The sequence below is a fragment of the Drosophila eugracilis genome, unplaced genomic scaffold (assembly GCF_018153835.1).
Source record: "Drosophila eugracilis isolate 14026-0451.02 unplaced genomic scaffold, ASM1815383v1 contig_2154, whole genome shotgun sequence".
Lineage (NCBI taxonomy): Eukaryota > Metazoa > Arthropoda > Insecta > Diptera > Drosophilidae > Drosophila > Drosophila eugracilis.
Window position 1 is genome coordinate 7,331,581 of NW_024573038.1, and position 19,149 is coordinate 7,350,729.

General features: G+C 37.6%; 2 protein-coding genes across 5 annotated transcripts; one reads left to right on the forward strand and one right to left on the reverse strand.

Annotated features, from left to right (window-relative positions):
- The first annotated feature begins 75 nt into the window (after positions 1–75).
- Positions 76–16,710, forward strand: LOC108114458. 4 transcript variants are annotated; one of them, XR_005993719.1, is made up of 8 exons: positions 1,222–1,400; positions 2,166–2,874; positions 8,603–9,547; positions 9,614–10,128; positions 10,941–12,522; positions 12,582–12,747; positions 13,713–14,150; positions 15,110–15,222. XR_005993719.1 is itself a non-coding variant. In XM_017225460.2 (7 exons), exons 2-7 carry the CDS (start codon positions 2,415–2,417, stop codon positions 15,351–15,353), a joined length of 3,912 nt encoding a protein of 1,303 aa, XP_017080949.1. In that variant the 5' UTR covers positions 76–149; positions 2,166–2,414; the 3' UTR covers positions 15,354–16,710. The 4 variants fall into 4 exon arrangements, 3 of the variants coding, with proteins under 3 accessions (XP_017080949.1, XP_017080950.1, XP_017080951.1); XM_017225460.2 differs by lacking the exons at positions 1,222–1,400; positions 13,713–14,150 and adding an exon at positions 76–149 and having other exon boundaries at positions 15,110–16,710; XM_017225461.2 differs by lacking the exons at positions 1,222–1,400; positions 13,713–14,150 and adding an exon at positions 101–181 and having other exon boundaries at positions 15,110–16,710.
- A 710-nt stretch (positions 16,711–17,420) lies between these two features.
- On the reverse strand, positions 17,421–18,055 carry LOC108114074 (gametocyte-specific factor 1 homolog). The gene is made up of 2 exons (XM_017224829.1): positions 17,798–18,055; positions 17,421–17,749 (listed from the first exon to the last, which is right to left on the reverse strand). The coding sequence occupies exons 1-2, from the start codon at positions 17,990–17,992 to the stop codon at positions 17,483–17,485; spliced, it is 462 nt and encodes a 153-aa protein (XP_017080318.1). The 5' UTR covers positions 17,993–18,055; the 3' UTR covers positions 17,421–17,482.
- Positions 18,056–19,149: the final 1,094 nt, after the last annotated feature.

Genomic DNA, 19,149 nt, shown 5'->3' on the forward strand with positions numbered 1-19,149 from the left:
AATCAAAATTCCGTTAAATTTCGGCAGCCCTAAGAGGAAATTTATGGGCTTAGTCTCTGTACGTGACACGGTCACACTGAGTCTGATTGGCACAACAAACGAAAAAGTTTGCAATTCCAGGCGCTGTTTTTTTTTGCTTCGTCCCGCACGTAAATAATCCTCTATAACGCAAAATTTAAGTGTAAATATTAAAATCAGCTCATTGAGCCAATAAAAATCCAAACAAAATAGTGAAAAGTGAAAAATACGCTTTGAAAAGCGAACGTAAAACAAGTGCATAAATTGGAGGGCGAGAAAAAAATTGGTGGGGCTGTAAATGCCAATACAAAAAGAAAAGAGAGGGGGAGGAAAAGAGAGACAGCGCGCATTCTCTCTCCACCTCTTGTTATCATTTGCGCGGCATTTGTTATTGTTTCACCATTTGACAATTGTCCAGTCTTAAAAGCCTATATATCAGTGACTGAAAGTTAGATATTTCGAGAGAATTTAAGTTAGTTCACCTGTTCGCGTAAAAAACGAGAGTGATCACAAGTGTTCGTTTTAAAAATAGCGTTAGCGTCGCCGTTTGAAGGCCACCTGTCGAGTGCACTGCCTGCGGATATTTGTGCGGCCAGTGAAGCGTGAATCTGCAGAAAGCGATTCATTCGCTGAATTATCTGATTTGTGTATTGTGTTCTGGTCTGTGTTATTCAACGGCTTAATTAGCTTCTGGCCAGGCCAAAACAATCAATGCGGAGAGGCGAAAGAGTCTGAAAGAGAGACAGTAAAATTAGGGCTGCCACCTTTCTGTCCTCTAATTGTTGGCTTTTACAAATATCAAAATTTACTTGTTTTAATGCTCAATATGGTGGTAAAATTAATTAAAAAAGAAACTAATTATTTCGAGCTTCAACTTCGTATTGATTGTTTTTTTTAAGAAGAGTTCAATCATCAAAAAAAAAACGCGACTACCCTGAATTACTCTGGCAACTCCCAGCTGTTTGCTTACTCTCCTTCTTTCTCTCCCCAGGAGCAAACACTTCGTGAAGTTCTGCTAACCTATCCATTTTCCAGCCAAGCCTGGCTATTACTAAGTCGGAAAAACCCGAGAAATGTTAGCTAATTTTTAACATTACCTAATATTTTAACATTTGCTGAACAATTTTTCAATCCATTAATTCATTAAAATTCGTAACTTAACATTGCTCTTTTATCATCTTTAAAAAACTTTGCTAGTAACCTTTAAGCAATCATTTGTATAGCTTTTTAAAGCCAGATTTGAAAACAATAGATGGCAACACTGCTGTGCGCTCTCCATTGTTGTCGCGTGCTCGCTCCCTCTCTATCTCTCACGACGTCACTTTTGGCCAGGCCAACTCAACTCACGCACACCTGCGACGCTCATTCTTGACTGAATTGCCGTGAGTAAGCGTTGGTCCGAAAAAAGCGAGCGCGTGTCGCGAATCGGAAAATCGAGACAAAGATAAAGAAAAGTTCATTATCAAATGCAGAAAGAATAACGGAAAATAAAGCCGCTGAATAAGTGAAAACTGAAAGGGAAATGCAAGTGAAAAGTCCAATTGGACCCTGCCCTTGAAAGTGTGTATGTGTTGGCCGCAAAAGTCTGTTCTTTTGTGTGTGTCTGTGCCTGTGTGTGCTTGTGCGTATGCCTCCAAAAGTGTTCAATGTAAAAATAAAATATCCGATTAGGTTTTTCAAGCACAACAAAAGCAACCTTGAAAAGGCAGCCAAGAATCTGCCTTTCAGCTTTTCGGCTATTTTTACTGCATGTGGAAATGTCCAAATAGTTTTCCAAGTGTCCAATCGGAAAACTCACGTCGCGCAATTGAAAATTTCTTGGCCATTTACCTATTCAACGTGTCTCCAAGTGTTTCCGTTTTCATTTGAGGCGTGATCACGCATCCTTAAGCTGAAAAATAAAAGTCTTTTTCGGTTCTTCAACTTACAGCTGCGGTCAAAATAATAGTGGCTTTTATAATTATTTCCCAAGAACTTAAATATATGGATTAGGTCTTACAATATACCAGATTTATATAATATATACATATAAACTTATCAAGTTTGTTAAATCCAATAAAGTACTAAAAAGTTTAACTTCGAGTTCATAAAAGATCCTTCTTGTTTTGACCACTGCTATATGTGAGTTTTACACCCTATTTGTTTAGGTAAAAAGCAACCAACTGGAATTCACTTTACGCACAAGAACGACATTGGAACGCAGCAGGATGTGGAAAGCGTAGTAGAAAAGGCAGTAGACAACACGCAACGGAGGCCGGAAAACGTGGAAATGACTAGCTAATTAATTAGCTAAGTAGGCAAAGAAAAGCGGCGAAAATAGGTGTAACACTTCTAAAACCAACAATAAATTCCGATTTGTTGCAAAATTTACAACGAGTCAAGGGCAAGGGCTTAAAATGACATCATACGCAAATGACACAACGTCCGCAGCAACAACAACGACAACATCATCTACTGCAGCAGCAACATCAGCTGTCGCAGTAGAATCGGCAGCAGCAATAACAGCTGACACCGCCCCCCTATCAACTGTGGGGGGCGTGGCCACATCAGCTGATTCATCCAAAGTCAAAGGCCGCGACAATTTGTCCATCAGCCGTACACAATATGGCGATGAGGATGGCAATAGCAGCGATGGGCGTGAAAAGGCTGACACAACGCCGGAAAATCTTAAGAAAATGACTGAAATAATAGATAGCCCAGATGGTACGACCTCGGCCAGTTCGCCAATTCCCTCCCCTCGTCATGTCCAGCTCAGGAATCCAATGAATCCCGGCTTCGTGGGCCTCGGGGCCGCTATCGATGACTCCTGTGGCAAATTTTGCCTTGGCAACCCGCCACTATCGCCGGCCGAGAAAGGTAAGGATACATTGAAAAGTATAGGTTTAACTCTTATTGTAGAACTTTTCCAAGTTTAATTTTATGTTTAAATTTATTAATTCATTTAAAATTTAGTAAATAAACCTGTTTGTTAATGACGATGTAAGTTCATCTGGGGTTAGAAAACCTGCATTTTATGAGTTCTGCAAAAGAAAAGATAATATGTTTGAGCTTTCGCTTGAAGAAAAGTCATCAACTTTATTTTCATTTAACAGCTAAATATAATCTTAATTGTTTAATATTTTATTTTCCGTTATTTCACTTTTGACACTGCCGTACTTTATAACTATCATAAATAATTTAGGACCAGTTAAACCATAAATTAAACAAATAAAAATAAATGTATATGCTAAAATAATATTATTTGCGTAACAAATTTTCACATTAAATAACATGTTGGTTTCTTTATTATTATTTAAACTTTAAGAGTAAGCCTTGGTCAAAATGATATCGCACTTTGCTTATGTCACGATGGGTAGTTTAACTTATTTTCAACTGTTTAGGTAAAAGATAAAGCAGCAACCGCAAAAGCCGGCGACAATTGATGGCTAATTTAACCATGGCGTTGCTTTTGCTTTTGTTGTTCCAGGTTGTGGCTTGTCTTTGCTTTTTTTTCTCTCTCTGTTAATTTGAATTTTTAATGAAGTTATTTTATGCGAGTCTCTGGCCACGACTAAGCGCAAATATTTATTGCAATAGTCATAGTCATGGCTGGCACTCACCAGCATAGCGAAACACACACCCGCAAACACACCTCGTTTATGTTTGTTGTTCAGATTGGCACAGTGGGCCACGTTAGGTTGAAAAGCAAGTTCTCGTTTCTGGTTTCGAGAAAGTGGAACGGGATCAATAGCCTGCGAAAGCGGCAAGTGACATCAGCTCGTGAGCTCTTCTGTATTTATGGCCCTATGACACCCAATTAAGAAGTTGCCAATCTTGAATTCTTCTTTAGCTATTTTATGGACCGGAAATGCTGATTTCTAGATTTTTCAATACCTTTACAATGATAAGTCTTTAATGCAGCCAAGAAAAAGTATATTAAAGGATTGACGTGGATTTAAAATCATATTTAATGTTATTTATTTGACGACTAAAGTAATTTTTCAACACAAATAATAAAAATTGCTCAATAAATTTAACAGTAAACTACTCGTTTACGCCTCACGCATTTTACACCTCTGCTTCGTTGCACAAGTTAAACTATTAAAACTAAATATAAAACTATTTTTCGAAACCAAAGTCTTAATATGTTTATTTTCCAAAAACTTAGATGTTTACTCGTGTAAAACATTGATTTATTATGCTAAGCATAATGGCATTCCAGTGTTGCATTTAAGCAATAGCAACGTGTTCAAAATACTTTGTGATTTATTTTTGATTTGGCTGGATACCAAAATTAAAATTCAGCAGAGCAAGAACTTTAAATAAAAATATCAACAAAACACTTAAAAACTTTAATCACAGTTGGTTAATCAGACAAAAGGCGTTATAAATATTATTGTTTTGAATGCAAATTTTCAGACAAGGCAAGGTTTAAAGGTAAACAACTTTCGTTTATATACAAAAATATAATCAAAAGCATATATTTATAAAAATACAAGAAATAGCCTGACCGAGTTCTGCTTGCGTTTTCATTAAATAATTTAAGTACTTGAGTCCCTGAACTTTTTTTGTTTTAAATTAAATGATTTTGTGTAAAATTGACAAGCCTGGAAGGCAAATAAAGCTGCAGCCTGGACTGGAACGCAGTAACCTCCGATCGATCAACGCCCCACAGCTTTTGGCTGAGTCATCCACTTCCACTTCCAGATACTCAGATACAAAATCTGTTTCACTTTTTGAATTTTTTTTTGGTTTTTTTATATTTTTTATTTTGCCAATGTGTTGCGTGCAAGGAATGAAAATGTGTGAGATAATGACGGCGAATGCTATAATTGTGTAAGATTTGGCAAGAGCTGCGAAAAGAAACCAAAACTGATAAACATTGTGAAATGGGAGATTTATGAAAAACAAATCACCGCACTTGATGTGGAAAAGGGGGTAATCAAGGGGTTTTGGTGCTTGGGAATTGGGGTTTTTATACAATTTGATTCAAGTACCGTTGACAATGAGAGACAAAATATTAGCCAACTCTGCGAATAGTGTATTATGTCATCCGCTTAACTCATTCAATGTATCGGTATGACTCACAGATTTTTGTGGTGTTACAGTTCGCAATGAAGTTGAGGATTTATTTTTGATTGATTTCTATAAACTTTTAATATACAAAAAATATGCCTAAAAAGTTTGTAGTCTCAGTTTTTATTTTTTCTGATCACGTGCAAAACTCTTTCTGAAAACATTTTTATTCTTCGTTGCGTATGAATACCAGTCTAATATAAATTAGAGGCATTAATTCTTGGCAAACACCCAAGAATCAAACAGATTCAGAACAAATCTCTAGGTTTTGGCCTTGTTCCCAAATTGATAATGATTGAGGCATGCTTAATTAGTTGTATTATTAAATTTGTAGGCTCCTGAATATGCCGTCAAGAAATGTCTCGAAAATATTTCAACAATTTTGTATCAATTTTTAGGTTGTCATAAAATCTAAATACCTAGGTTTTTCCTAAAAATCTAGAATAGAAAAGTCAGATTAATATATGAAAGAGATCTAAGAAGCTAAAAAATATTTCATGCCCAACATGTTCCGGCCAGACCTTCAATATCTATGAATATATATGGCCATGAACTATTGGAATTTTGAATATTTTTGGATAAAAATACTTTAGATTATTTTCTGGTCAAAAATGAGTTTTAAAATCCTATTGAACTACTTCCCAAACAATTTTCTTCTTGAACTCAAGCACCGTAATATCTCGAGTATATTTTAAAACGCTCCGTAAAAGCCAAATAATCGCCGATAACAAGGCGCAACAAATGGCCGCCAGTCGATGACCTCATTCGCAGATGACAGATGATGATGATCACCAGCGATGGCTTTCTCTATTGTCGCCGAGCGTAAAATAACAAAAAATATAAATAAATTGTTATTAAGATTTATTTAAATGTGAGAGAATCTAAATCCACTCGAAAGGCCACAAATATCGAAGTGGAACTAAAGACCTGATTGATCGGCGATGACGTAAGCTCAAAATGCAATTAGCGAGGCCAATTGAATACCAATTGGTAACGTGAGAAATTTGGTTATCCATTTCCGTTTTGCATTCGCTGGCTTTATATTCGAGTGCACATTTGCTAACCGAAATTAGTTAACACTCGGAATTATGGCGAACGAATGGCAAATGATCAGAAATCAGCAGGCGGTCGTACAATTTCCTCTGCTCGACTTTCCAAAAGCAACAACAATAGAAGCTAACTAACTGACCGACAAAAAAGCGAAACATATATATATATATATTACAGTCTAGTATTTTGTTATATTTATTGCGAAAAGTAAAAGCGACTACACAACAACATCAACAACTAACAAATAAAACCAAACAAAAGACTTTTAAACGAGCACTACTGGCAATGGCCAAAACTAATAATAATGGCAATAATACCCGACATTTGTGTGTTGTGCCAACAGTTTTCAATTGTTGGGCCATAGAAAAATTTGTTGACTAGCGGGGGGAAGGTGGAAGACCAACGATAACTCGATAGAAGACATTTTATGGCCATGCACAGTGGGCAGCGTAATTACCGTTAGCCCAGTCGTTACCTATTGCGGTCTATTGTCTATCGGTGATTGCTCCGCTCTATGGAAAATGGATATATTTCCTGCCAAAATAAATTGCAAATTTTGCCATCCAACAAGCGAATCAAGGCGTTCTAGTTTTTAAGAAAATTGCAACTTCCTATGGGCATTCCGCATCAGCTTTTTGGGATGGTAAACTAGAAGATTCTTAGGTTGAGCCAAAGACCATTAGATTTTTTAAGGCAATTCAATTGTTGCCAAGTAAAGTTACTTACTTATCTGTGCTCTAGTTATTCTTAACAATAGATAACTTTTTGATATGTCTTAATGGGAAATAAATACATTACTATTCTAACTTACATATCAGAAGTTTTCCTTTTTATGAAATAATAAGCTTATTTATTATGATTATTATTATTTAAAATGTTTATTAAAAAGCTAATACCACTGTAAGTAATGACAGTCAAATATCTACATGGGAAATTGGGAAGAAAGAGAATGTGCATATTTTTTGCCACATTTCCCTTTATGATTCCCATTAAGCAGTTGCATCTGAGGTTGAAATCTGAGAATCTTGTTAGAGCTCACATTACAGATACAAGTTAATTTGTGCCAATCAAAAATGAGTAAGCTTAATGCGGAAACTTGTTAATATAGTAAATTAACTGCTATTAGCTGCAAAAGCATACAAATTAATTAGAAAAACTAAACGAACAACTATTTTGAAATGCATAGAAGACACCTCTGTATCAACTTTAATTTCACACCCAAGCTAATGGTATATTATCACCTTGACTCCTTATTTAATTGCCCAACCACAAAACTATTAATAATGCTTAGCCAAAAACAAAACAAAAATATAAAAATATTTTGGTTCGTGACCGAAAAACTTGTTTAAAAAATAAGGCTGTGAAATCTATGTTAAATATGGAAATGGTATTTGAAATATATTTTCATGGTACAAACCAAACGGAAGTTCCATGGCCAGTAAAGTTTGCCAGAGCGTAAAAGTTTTGTGGGTCTGCCCGTGGTAGGAATCATACCCCCCCCTCCATCCATCTAGTAGAGAAAATATATAGAGAAAAAAAAAAGAACCTGCAATTGACCGAAATCACCGAACTCTAACCTTCACTTGCCGTCCGTCCAACCGACCGCCTTATATAGAGTAAGCGTAGAAGCTACCCATCCATAGATCACGATTCTGAGAGGCGGCCCCCTAGATGGTCTCCCACCTCTCGACTTGGTCTTTGTGCTTGTGCTTGTGCCACTTCGTGTGGCAGAGCTGAAAGCAAATTGTTTGATTTTCTTTTTTGCCCGTGCTTTGGCCGCGGAAATGTATAGAAAATGTTTTGCGGAAGCGGTGAGGGATCGCCCCGTGCGGCAGGTGGGCGAATCGGGGCCCTTGAATTGGTTGAACTTAGTGGAAAGCCACATATCTATATCTCGATATTGTCATCCGGGATGCAGGTTGATTGTCTATTTCCTTGTTTGTCTTATGACTGGAATATCCAGATCACAAATGTTGCTTAAATTTCTAATATTTTTTTTTTGCTGTTTTATTATGGTGTTTTGGGTTTCGTTCAGATATTAATTTAAGGTGTTGCTAAGTTTTGGCAGTTGTTTGTTTAAATTAATTGGTTTAATCTATATTTGGTTCTGAAGTTAATAATCTTGTTAATTTATTAGCAAGTAAGGTTTATAATTTAGTGAGTTTTTAGTTTATAATCACTCTAGGAAACACTTATGGCTATCAAAAAAAATACATTCTTTGGTAAAAAAGAGAATATATTTTAATCACCTTATTCCCTCTAAACCGCTCCTGACTTTCTTTATGCTGCAGCACCTATTTATCTATCATTTTTCTCCGTCGTCCGCTTGCCACTTCAGTTGAGTTCATTTTAATTTACGCGAACAGAGCTTAGTTTCGTTTTCACCGCTTAAACGCTAATAGTAAAAATAATAATAATAACTGTAAATAAATGCTAATTTAATTGTGTGTCTGTTTGCTTCTTTTCTGTTCCATTGCAGCGGCGGCGGCACAAAGCCGAGCGAACCAGCAACATGGCAACAGCAGCAGCAACAGCAACAGCAAAACCAACAATAAATCAGGCGCCGATGAAGAGGAGAACTCGACCGAGTCGAATGCAACGACGAAAGCATCGCTGGCCTTCACCATTGATCATTTCGATGCCTCCGAGAACGATTCTGCGGCTCAGGCAGCGCGCTACAAGAACATGATGGAACGTTTCCAGAGTCGCCATAAGAGAGGTGCCTCCATGTCCAAACTGGAGACGGAAAAGGATAACACAACGACAACCTCAAATAGTGGAAGACAGTCGCAAAGAAGTAGTTTGGATGCTGGTAGTAGTATGGCCGATGATATCTCATCCCTGACAACGGCCACGCCCAACAGCGAACAAGCGCCTCCGGTGCAGGTGAAGATGCGTGTGCGAGATCGTAGTGCCTCCCGGGTTAGAGATGCCTCCAAGCGACACAGTTGGTCGCCCAGAAGCTCTGCCAATGCACCGGAACCAAGTGCTGCACCTGCTCCTAGACCCGCAAGTCGATCCAAACTCCCACCACCACCAGCAGCAACAAAGGGAACCTCCAATCTGGTGGCCAATCGTACGAGCAATCAGTTTACACCCCGTTCCACTGCCATGCAGCTGGCCCTGCGCCAGGTGGAGATGCTATGTCCACAACCACCGCTGGCGGATGGTAAACCACCGGCCGAGAACGATGCAGTCAGTGAAGCGGGCACTTATACTTTGGATGGGGATAACTATACGGAGGAGCAAAAGGATCTCATGAATATCGATAGGAATGGGAAAGGAGCGGCTGCCAAGCAGCGACCCAAACAATTGCCAGTGAAGTCGAGCCGCGGTAGCAATGTCCTAGAGGTGAACTACTACCATGAAACGCCGCTGCAGGAGCAGCTACCACAGCAACTGCCAGCCCAGAGGAGCTCTACGGGTAAGAAAACTGACTTGAATCTTTCTTTAAATGAAAATCTACTGACCACCGTTTATTTTTCTGCAGGTGCCTATCTGGATCAACTAAAGACTCGCGTGCTGCGCCAGCAGGTTCCTCTGTCGCCTCCCACTCCTCCGTCCCCTGCAGCGGATATGGGTTGCTTTACCAGTGTGACCACCAGTGGAGTGCTGGCCAAACAACGGGCCTTGGATACTCATCCCAAGCTCACCAGACACTCGCACAGCTTGTCCACATCGCAGATCGACAGCTCTGAGTATGTGAGCAATGAGGCTAAATTGAGACACACGCAGGCCTTGTCCGGATCGGCCACAGATCGCCAGAAGGCCGAGTATCGACTGAATGTGTTCACTACTAGTACCAATCAGCAGCACCAATTACCGGAGACGCCAACCACGCCTACTCAAAGCTCGGAGGCTGCCCTGCTGCAAACGGCGCAGACTAAGCAGGATTGGATTCAAGAATGGGCACGCAATGCTCGGGCCAGGAGTCTGGCGCAGGATGTCAGTGGAACGAGTGCCAGTCGCCGGAAGCAACAGCAACAGCAGCAGGCACAAGCACAGGTAAGATGGCTAACCGGTTTCCGATTGGATTTAAGCCGCGGTCTTTGATAAATGAATTTATGGAAAAATCCCATTTGATTGGCAAAATCTTGTCTGGCTAGTTTGGCAGTGAATGAGTCATACTTAGATTAATTTTAGGGACTTACCTTATTTTGAATGTAGAAATTTCTTGAAGTTTTAATATATATTTTTCACTAACTTTTGAACCGACGTATAAAAAGTTAAAAAACAAATTTCTTTAGTTAAAGTCAATCCAAAATATCTTTAGACATTGTATTTGTTTTGTATTAAACTTGAGCTAATTGATTCACCAAATTTGCACATTTAAAATGACGTATAGGTCAAACAACTCTGCTAAGTTTTGTTTACCTCATTCTATTAACAAGTCTAGATAAGATTGCTAAAAATGATTCATCAGTGATTCTCACATTAATTACTTTAATTCTTCAAAGAGATAATTTTATTAAAATTAATAAATAATCAGTTTTTAAATTATAGAAAATTTTTAAAGTAAAATTGTAGTTTGGTGATGGTTTTTATAAAATTACTTTCAATTCTTTCTAAAATATCTCCCACGCAATGTAAAATGTAGAAACAAAGTAAACTGTCTTAGTTCGGACACAAACCACTGTCAAACGGTGTGCGAAATGAAAGCATACTTATATGGGCTTATGTGAAAATAGGTTTAACTATCCCTTTAATTCTTCCTTAAAAGTAGGGAAAATCAATTAAAAACCTAACATTAGGTCTATATATAGTTCATAATTTTTAATTGTTCATTTCTCGTTTTTTATATATATTTCTTCTTTCAGCAACTAATGACACGCAGCTATAATTGTTCAGATACTGGAGGAGATTCCTTGACCGATGACAGCCTAAGCTTGTACAACCAGCAGCGGCAGTATGCGGCGGCAGCTAAGCTTAATCGCAGTCTGGCGGAACGGTATCGCCTAATGGGCGACTGTGACTACGCCAGCGATCCAGCATTGTGCAGCCATGGCGGAGGAGGTGGTGGTGGACAGGTGCTAGAGCCAGGATATAAACCACCCAAAAGTCCCAGCAAGATTCCCTCGCCGCTGCACACGCTGGGACGTGCGCGCAGTGCCAGTCGCTCGCGTCCACCAACGGATGCTTATTTGGAGCAAACAGCTGCGGCTATAAGTAACCTCCAGCAGTCGCTATCACGGAGGAGCTCCGTTAAATCGCCAGCTCAGAGTAGTCCGCAGCACAGTTTGGAATCAGGAATGGGCGCAGGAGCTGGCGGTGGCTATAGACGATCTCCGCTCCATCGGGCGCTCATGACCAGCAGCATCAACGAGGCGCAGCTGCAGTTGCTCACCAGCGGCGAGTATCTTCTCAAGCAATTGCGTCGCCGCAAGAACTCCCTAGAGTATGATCCTGGTCAGGAAGTGGAACAGATTGAGCCAGCTGCTGCCCCCTTGTCGCCGCTGCGTCGATCGAGTAGCTTCCAGCAGCAGCAAGGACAACATCCTGTACGTCAGGCACGTCCCAATTTCCAGAACCTCTACACACCGCCCGCTGCCCGTCACGCCCACGCCCTGAGTACCGTTAACCAGCAGCAGCAGCTAAAGAAATCCGCCAGCAGCAATAACTTTGACCAAGCCTACAGCGACTATGACAATGAGTTGCAGTATTACATTAACGATGAGGATGAAATGGGCACCACTGGTGCTTACTACTCCAGCAATGAAGAGGAGGAGGTCGAGGAGAACCAGGAGGGAACCCAAGGTGCTGTGCCGCTAAGTAACACGCGAATGAACAAGGCTCTGTTGATGCGGATCGAGAGGAGTAAACAAAGGGTGGCCGGAACACAGGCACCGTCAAAACCAGCCTCAGCTCCAGCGGGAAAGCTGAATATAGCACAAAGTGGAGCTGGCTTGGTAGCCTGTCCAAATACACCTGAAATGCCGCGCCGTGGAATTAAGAGTGCATCGAGGGTAGCCCCGGGATCGGGCAATCGAAACACCCGACAGTCTATGCCCCGGGAGACAAGTCTCAGCCGACTGGCCCAGCAGGTGCCCAGTTCTTTGGCCAATGCCAAGAAGCAGCTGCTCCAAACAGCCAATGCTGGTGTCAACTCCAATTCAAGGGATCAGCGCGTGCAACCCAAATACCTGGACATCTCCAAGTACAAGTCAGCGCAGTCGAATAACTTTCTGCGAAAGAACGATGCCAAGAGCACTCTAAAGCCAGCGGATCAAATGAAACGAAGTCCCAGCGCCTCCTCCATGGGCTTGAGTCGCGGTGAGGGAACAAGGGCCAGTAATCGAAGTGTGCGCAGTACAGCCTCGGCGATGAACACCAGTACTACATCGCTGGGAGGTGGAAATCCGGGATCAAGGAACTCTTCTGCAATGCGTCGCGATGCCTCAGGTGAGAAAATGGCTTTTAGTTTTTAAACTGCCGCTTATATTAATACGTTATCCCTTCAGTAAACAAACAAAAGGAGGCCGAAATGGCCATGTGGAAGCGACGATCCACCTATGATCCTATGAAGGCGGCAGCAGAGGATCGCCGAAAGAAGGAAGAAGCTCGACGTGCCCAAAGCGAAGCTCAGCGACAGATCAACGATGAGGTTGATGAAATACCGTTTGAGAGGTAAATTAGATGGTCTTTAGTTAGGATTTAGGATTACATAAATATGTCTTTTAGGTGACCTTTAATGTCTTTAACCCAGTTAAAATAGTTTTAGAGATATAAAGAGTTTATTGTGTTTTTATAAAAAACTTAAATGTTGAATATTTTAACTAAGGTTTACTCCTAACTCTTTCTGTTGTAAAGTAAAACTTTTTCAACTTTTTGACAGATCGATACTCTTTTCCATTGAAGAATTTCTTTAGAAGGTATAAATTTGTGAAATAATTTAGTTTTCTAATTAAAGTAAAGCTATGTAGGTTTTTTAAAACTCCTATTCAAAAACTGTAGATCAACATTTAAGCTTATTTATATTAAATCTTGTCACAAACTAGTGTTAAACCTTCTTTGTATTAGTGTCTAATATGCAACACATGGAAGTCTGTAAAAACGTAGCATACTTTTGTGATACAAAGACAAACAATTATTAGTTATTTAGAAATAAGTTTAGAATTTTAGGAATCTTTTATTCAGAACACTATTCTATAATTATTTTAGATATACTTTCAATTATGTGAATTTGATTTGTAACCTTTATTTTGGTTCTTTTATTAGCTTAAGGTTGTGGGTAATATCGCGGCTAGAGGTAAAGGTGCGTTCTGGTCATAGACAAATATCTTAGCTGTAATTCTCAAAAAATCTCTCATGACTCACACCTAGTTGAATCTTTTGATTTTCTTTCCTAATTTAACCTAAGTAGTGGACAAGTAAACGAGTTCAGTATTGAATTTGTTATGTAACACCGCTCAGTAAAGTAATCGGTTAAATAGGTACTAAGTCGTAAATGATCCGAGCATTGTGTACTTTTGATTTTGCTAATTGATTTCTTCTCTTTTAATTTCTGTACACCCCAAACCAACACACACACACACACAAACAACCTACACCACCACCACAACAAAATCAACACTACGAATAACAATCGGTAGACCATCACGCTCCCACTATCGCCGTGGACAGTTATGACCAACGGATGGTGTGCTAGTTACCGATTTCTGAGCCATCAACATATATGTACACCTAAACATTCAGTTGAATATCTTTCCACGAAACCTAAACAAAAAAGAAAACCAAATACTTTCCACTACTACTACTACTACTACTACAAAAGAACATGCCACCCGATCTAACTTGGTGCAAGCAGCAGCAGCGGCAACAGCAGATTGTATCACTAGGATTCAAATCTAGTGCCCAGATACAATCGCCGAATCGAATCCGAACAACGATCATTTTGAGAAACGGATCTATCTAGCGTAGTATCCACAAAAAAAATACGATTTTCCAAAGCAACGACAAGAAATATATATATATTACTATATATAACGACAGCCAACCCGAAGCCGATTGCGGGGCTATCATTTGCCAATGTAATAGAGCATTCTGTTTAAGAAACAGTCGTAGTATTACCGTTGAATATTATATGCATTAATATCAATCATTTCGTTGTTGTTCGCCGTTGTGCAATTGTCTCGACCAATTTGTTTGTTCGTCAGTTCGTTAGTTACTTTGTCTTGTGCGGCTTCATTTGATTTTGTTTGGCTGAGCAATGAATTCGACTAAAAGCTCTCGATGATTGAAAACTAACAGCATCAACTCTAACTTCTTATCGAAATTAAGGGGATTCCAAAAAACAGATTATGTTTTTTGATATACTCAAAACAGTAATCAGTTTGGGGAAATCACCTAACTATAATCTGCATTAGTAGTTCATTAGGGAAATTGAAAATGAGGTGGTTACTCATGGATTCAGTGAGATTACAGAAAACATTTTGTTTGAATCTATAAATAATCGATTAATTATCTATCAATTATTACCAATCAATGAGTAACAACTCAATTTTCACTTTCCGCATCTTTCAAAATTATAAAATTCTCCTTTTGCTCTGGCAATTTCAAAAAACAAACTTCTCATTACTTTGTAAATTGCTGCAACCATAACTACTTAACCAACTTAATAGCAATACATTTTTAGTTAATACTCCTTAAATGGCTTTGTAAAGTGTAAAAACGTTTGTCCTGTTTAATGCCTAACCGACCATCACATTCAACATGCCACTCGATAACCAACTTAATACCCAATAACACCGAATCCGATAACTGCTAACCACACATAAACCAGTCAGTAGACCAAGCTAACACTTAGACAACGATTAAAAGCTTTCTTAGAACTCGCCAAAAAATCAACTCACCAGAGATCGAGAAAGAACACATCACACATACATACCATCCGAAATTGTTTGCATTATATAAATTGTGCATATAGAAATATTAATATTTAAAATACTTATATTTAAATAAAATATTAATTAAGATTTTCTATAAACAGTGTGCTGCGCCCAGCCAACAATTTGACCATCACGAGCGGGGGAAACAGCTACAGTCCTCGAAACTCCGTGGAAAACGACGCCTGGACGCTTGGTGAATCCTCAGAGTTTGGTGAATATCCCGATGACTACGATGAGAACGATGAAGTGGATGGCGATGAGGATGACATTGACTATGTGGGCCAGGAATCCGATGATGTTTTTGAAGCGGAATCCGCTGAGGTTGAGGTCCAGGGCGCACAGTAGGCAACCAGTAAACAGAAAACACAAACCAGCAACAGTGATAAATAATTCGATATATACATAACTGCATAAATATATGTATAACATATTGTATATCTTAGCGATGGATGATGCAATATAGGCATTAATCTATCTGAGTTAAACAAATTTCATTAATCGATTAGCTGACATGATTTTCCCTTGGCTTATTCGATTTTTATTTTATATGAAGTTTATAATTTGAACACCGAAGATCATCGAATAATCCAAATAAAATTAAAGTTACTAACTTCAGATCTGTCCAAATGCCATAGCAGAAAGTTTTATAAAATGTTCAAATTCACTTCTGAAATGATGAGGAAAATTCTATGAAAACGAGGTTAAATAACAGATAAATATGAAAATTCAATATGTTTTCTAGCAATATCAGTTTTGGTGCAAATGTTTTCAAGTTTAAAGAAAAATAATACTCAGATGTGTCCTAGGCTTAGTTGAGGTTTAGTAGAAAGGGATTTCAAGCCGAAATGACTGCGTTTAAGTGCTAAAACGAAACAATATAATTTTAAGTACTGCTGACCCCAAAACACCGGGAAAACTGACCAAGAGGAATTGAAATGTTTTGTAATGTGAGCTGAAATCACCATTTTCTTTGCCCAATTATTAAGTTTTCTTTTGCAGAAACAATTTGTAGTTACTCATGAACTCATGTCTGTAGGTTTTTATATACATAAATATAGTATATATGCAAACACTCGATGGAAGGTAGCTTACATAACAAATTATGATACGATCTAGTTTTATATATGCATACAATACACTAGCTGAGTACTTCTTATACAGACGTCTAGTTTAGTACTATATAAATGGAGCATATGTGGTATTCGCTTTTAAACCAACTAAATTGTTAAAATATTTATCCTTTGAAACAGAACAATGTGAAATATCAAAGCAAAGGTGTCGGTGTCCATAATAGCAACTGCTCTCTGGATCTATTGGATTTTAGTTAATGTATTTTTTTTTAAACAGCCGTCGGTATTTTTAATAATAACTCCAAATGCCCAAGTCAGCTTAAGCAATAGACAATATTTACTAAAAAATAAAAACAAAGACTTCTTTGTCCAACGAAAAAGTTCCAGAAGCAGTTGCCCGGTTTTAAAACATTTTATTATTTAGATCAGCTATATATATTTTAATATAATTAAATTTGCAAATTGGAAGGAACAACTACAAATATCAGCCGTCTAAAACATTTTTAAAATTTGTATATTTTAAGTAAACGGAGATGAAAGCATTGTTTTTCGTATTGTGTCCTATTTCTTGTTATTTTATTTCTCCAATAATTTTAGATAAACCAAAATAAACGATGACAAAAATAAACAAATTTGAAAATAACAGCAAAGTGTTGTTTGGGATGGAAATCATTTCTTCAGGTTCAACGGCCGTCTATAAATTTGAATGGGATTAAGAAGTATATATCTTTACTCTTACTAAGGCTGATATGGAAATGATCTCAGTTATGATTGGGATGTGAAAATGATAAGTTTTAAGGTATAAACATTTTGGCATAGATGAAATTCTTACAAAAATTCCATTTATTGGTATTAAAAAGAAAAAAATATAAATCTTTTTTATTATTAATCATCTTACTCATATAAATATTGTATCATAAGAACTCGATTCAGTTCAAGGCCAAAATGTTACGAATGATATAGCTTTATATATGCATACTTTTTCGTTAAAAGTAAACAAGGTACGAAAGTGGTATTTGTAAAATGCGGACACTTAGATAAACAATATTTGAAATTTAATTACAAAACAAATTGCTATATGCAGGAATGTCTGAATGAAGTGTGGGTGTTTGTTTGGGGCTAACAAATGCGAGGGCGGGGTGTAGAGGGGATTAAAAGGAAACGTCAATTAGGTTTTGTATAACACTGAAAGCGCAGCCAAAAGCAAATATTTCAACAAACTGGTGGCTTTGAAGTCGAATCAACTTCAAAGATACTCAAAGAAAAAATGCTATGAAAATAAAAGTTTAATCAGTTTGTCTTTAGTTTTGATATATTAATATTATTATTTCTATATTATATTCATATTTAAGATTCCAATTTGAATCTTTATCTTTATGATAAGGTTTTACTATAAAGATATCTCTAGGACTCGCCGTTTTCCCTAAAACGCTGGCGTTCACTTTCGCGAAACTTACGACGTGCGGCCCTTGATTTTCCCTGGGGATTACGGACCACCAACACTGTCTCGCAGTATTTCTGCGGATTATAAGATGGAGCTGGTGGTTCAGTGTCCCAATCCTCTTCAGTCTCGATAACAAATTGATTGGCTTGTGGCTCCACCGCTGGCAAAATGTCCGGCATCTTGGTGCGCTCAAATAATAAGCGATCAGGGCAATCGATGACATGGACCTGAAACTATGGCTTAAATATTTGATTAAGATATAGCTTATGACTTACCTTCATATCATTAACAGAGTGCCAATGGCTTGTGTTAAATGGGCAGTGAATCTTTTGGGAGGACGGATAATTCTTGGCACAGCGAACCAAATGAAAGGTCAAACGCAGCGGCATTATGCGATGGGCTTTATTGTAGGGACAAATGATGTAATTTTCCAAATTTGGCCCAGCCACTGCCTTTTTATTTTCCGACATCTTTAAGCTTTTTTCTCAAATGAATGCGGTTTTTCACTGTGCTTTCTTTTTTCTATGTCAGAATATCACAAATTTATCGATAAGCTTTTATATCGAAAATGGAATACTTCTTGGAGCCATCTTATATGAGGGAATTTTCTTAACAGTGTTTTTGGTATATTTTTAAAGGAAAAATGTTAATATTTTTAAGTACCAATTTTTTTGATTTTAATTATGTACGTTGCCCTTAAAAATATTTTTCAAAAAAGTGTTTTAAAATAATTTTTGTAGGCATTTAATTCTTTTACAATAAAAATCTTTTTCATTGTTTTTTTTTTTAACAACCCAACACTAAATACCAAATAAGCTTAGCTAGTATTTTTCTCAGTGCAGTATTCCTGCTGAATTTGAATCCATGTTGAGCACTGAATATACACAAAAAGAGAAACAAAACGAGGAGCAAAAGCAACAGCAACAACAGCTACAACAGCAACAAAAAATACACAATAAAATGAAGCAAAACTAATTAAATTATATAAAATAGGAATGTAAACAACAAGCTGAAGCTAAAAACAAAACAAATAAAACACCCATAAATATTTATCATAAAGAAAAACAAAACGAAACAATTTCACGGTGGAAAAAGCACAAACTTCAGAAACTGTAAACAACAGTTATTAAATATTTGTGCAATTTGACTAATAAATAAATTTCATTTTAAGCTTTCAGGCAAGCAAAAAAATGTTAACAGCCAGAAAAAACTAATAAATAAATTGTTGACAATTCAATTGGGTTTTATTAAATTAAATAAATGGTGTAATTTAAATAAAAAAAAGTTAGAAGTTTTGTTAGGAAAAATCATTTACCCTTACCTTTTCTAATTTTTAAATTTTCCAATACTATTTACCCGATAAAATCGAAGGTAAAATAATGGAAATCTTTAACAAGTTAGCAATCCCATAACATTTATCTATCAGCTGGTAAGATTTACAAAATATTTCTGATTGCCTCACCTTTTTTCCATATTTTTGAAAGAAAAATCAAAAAGAAATATTGAAAATTGCCAAAGAGCTGGCCAAACAAAAGCTTATTAATTATTATGATTGTTATTAACCTTTGGATTGTTTATTGCTTAGCACGTCTGGTTGGTTTCTGGCTACCTCAACGCATGAAAAAAA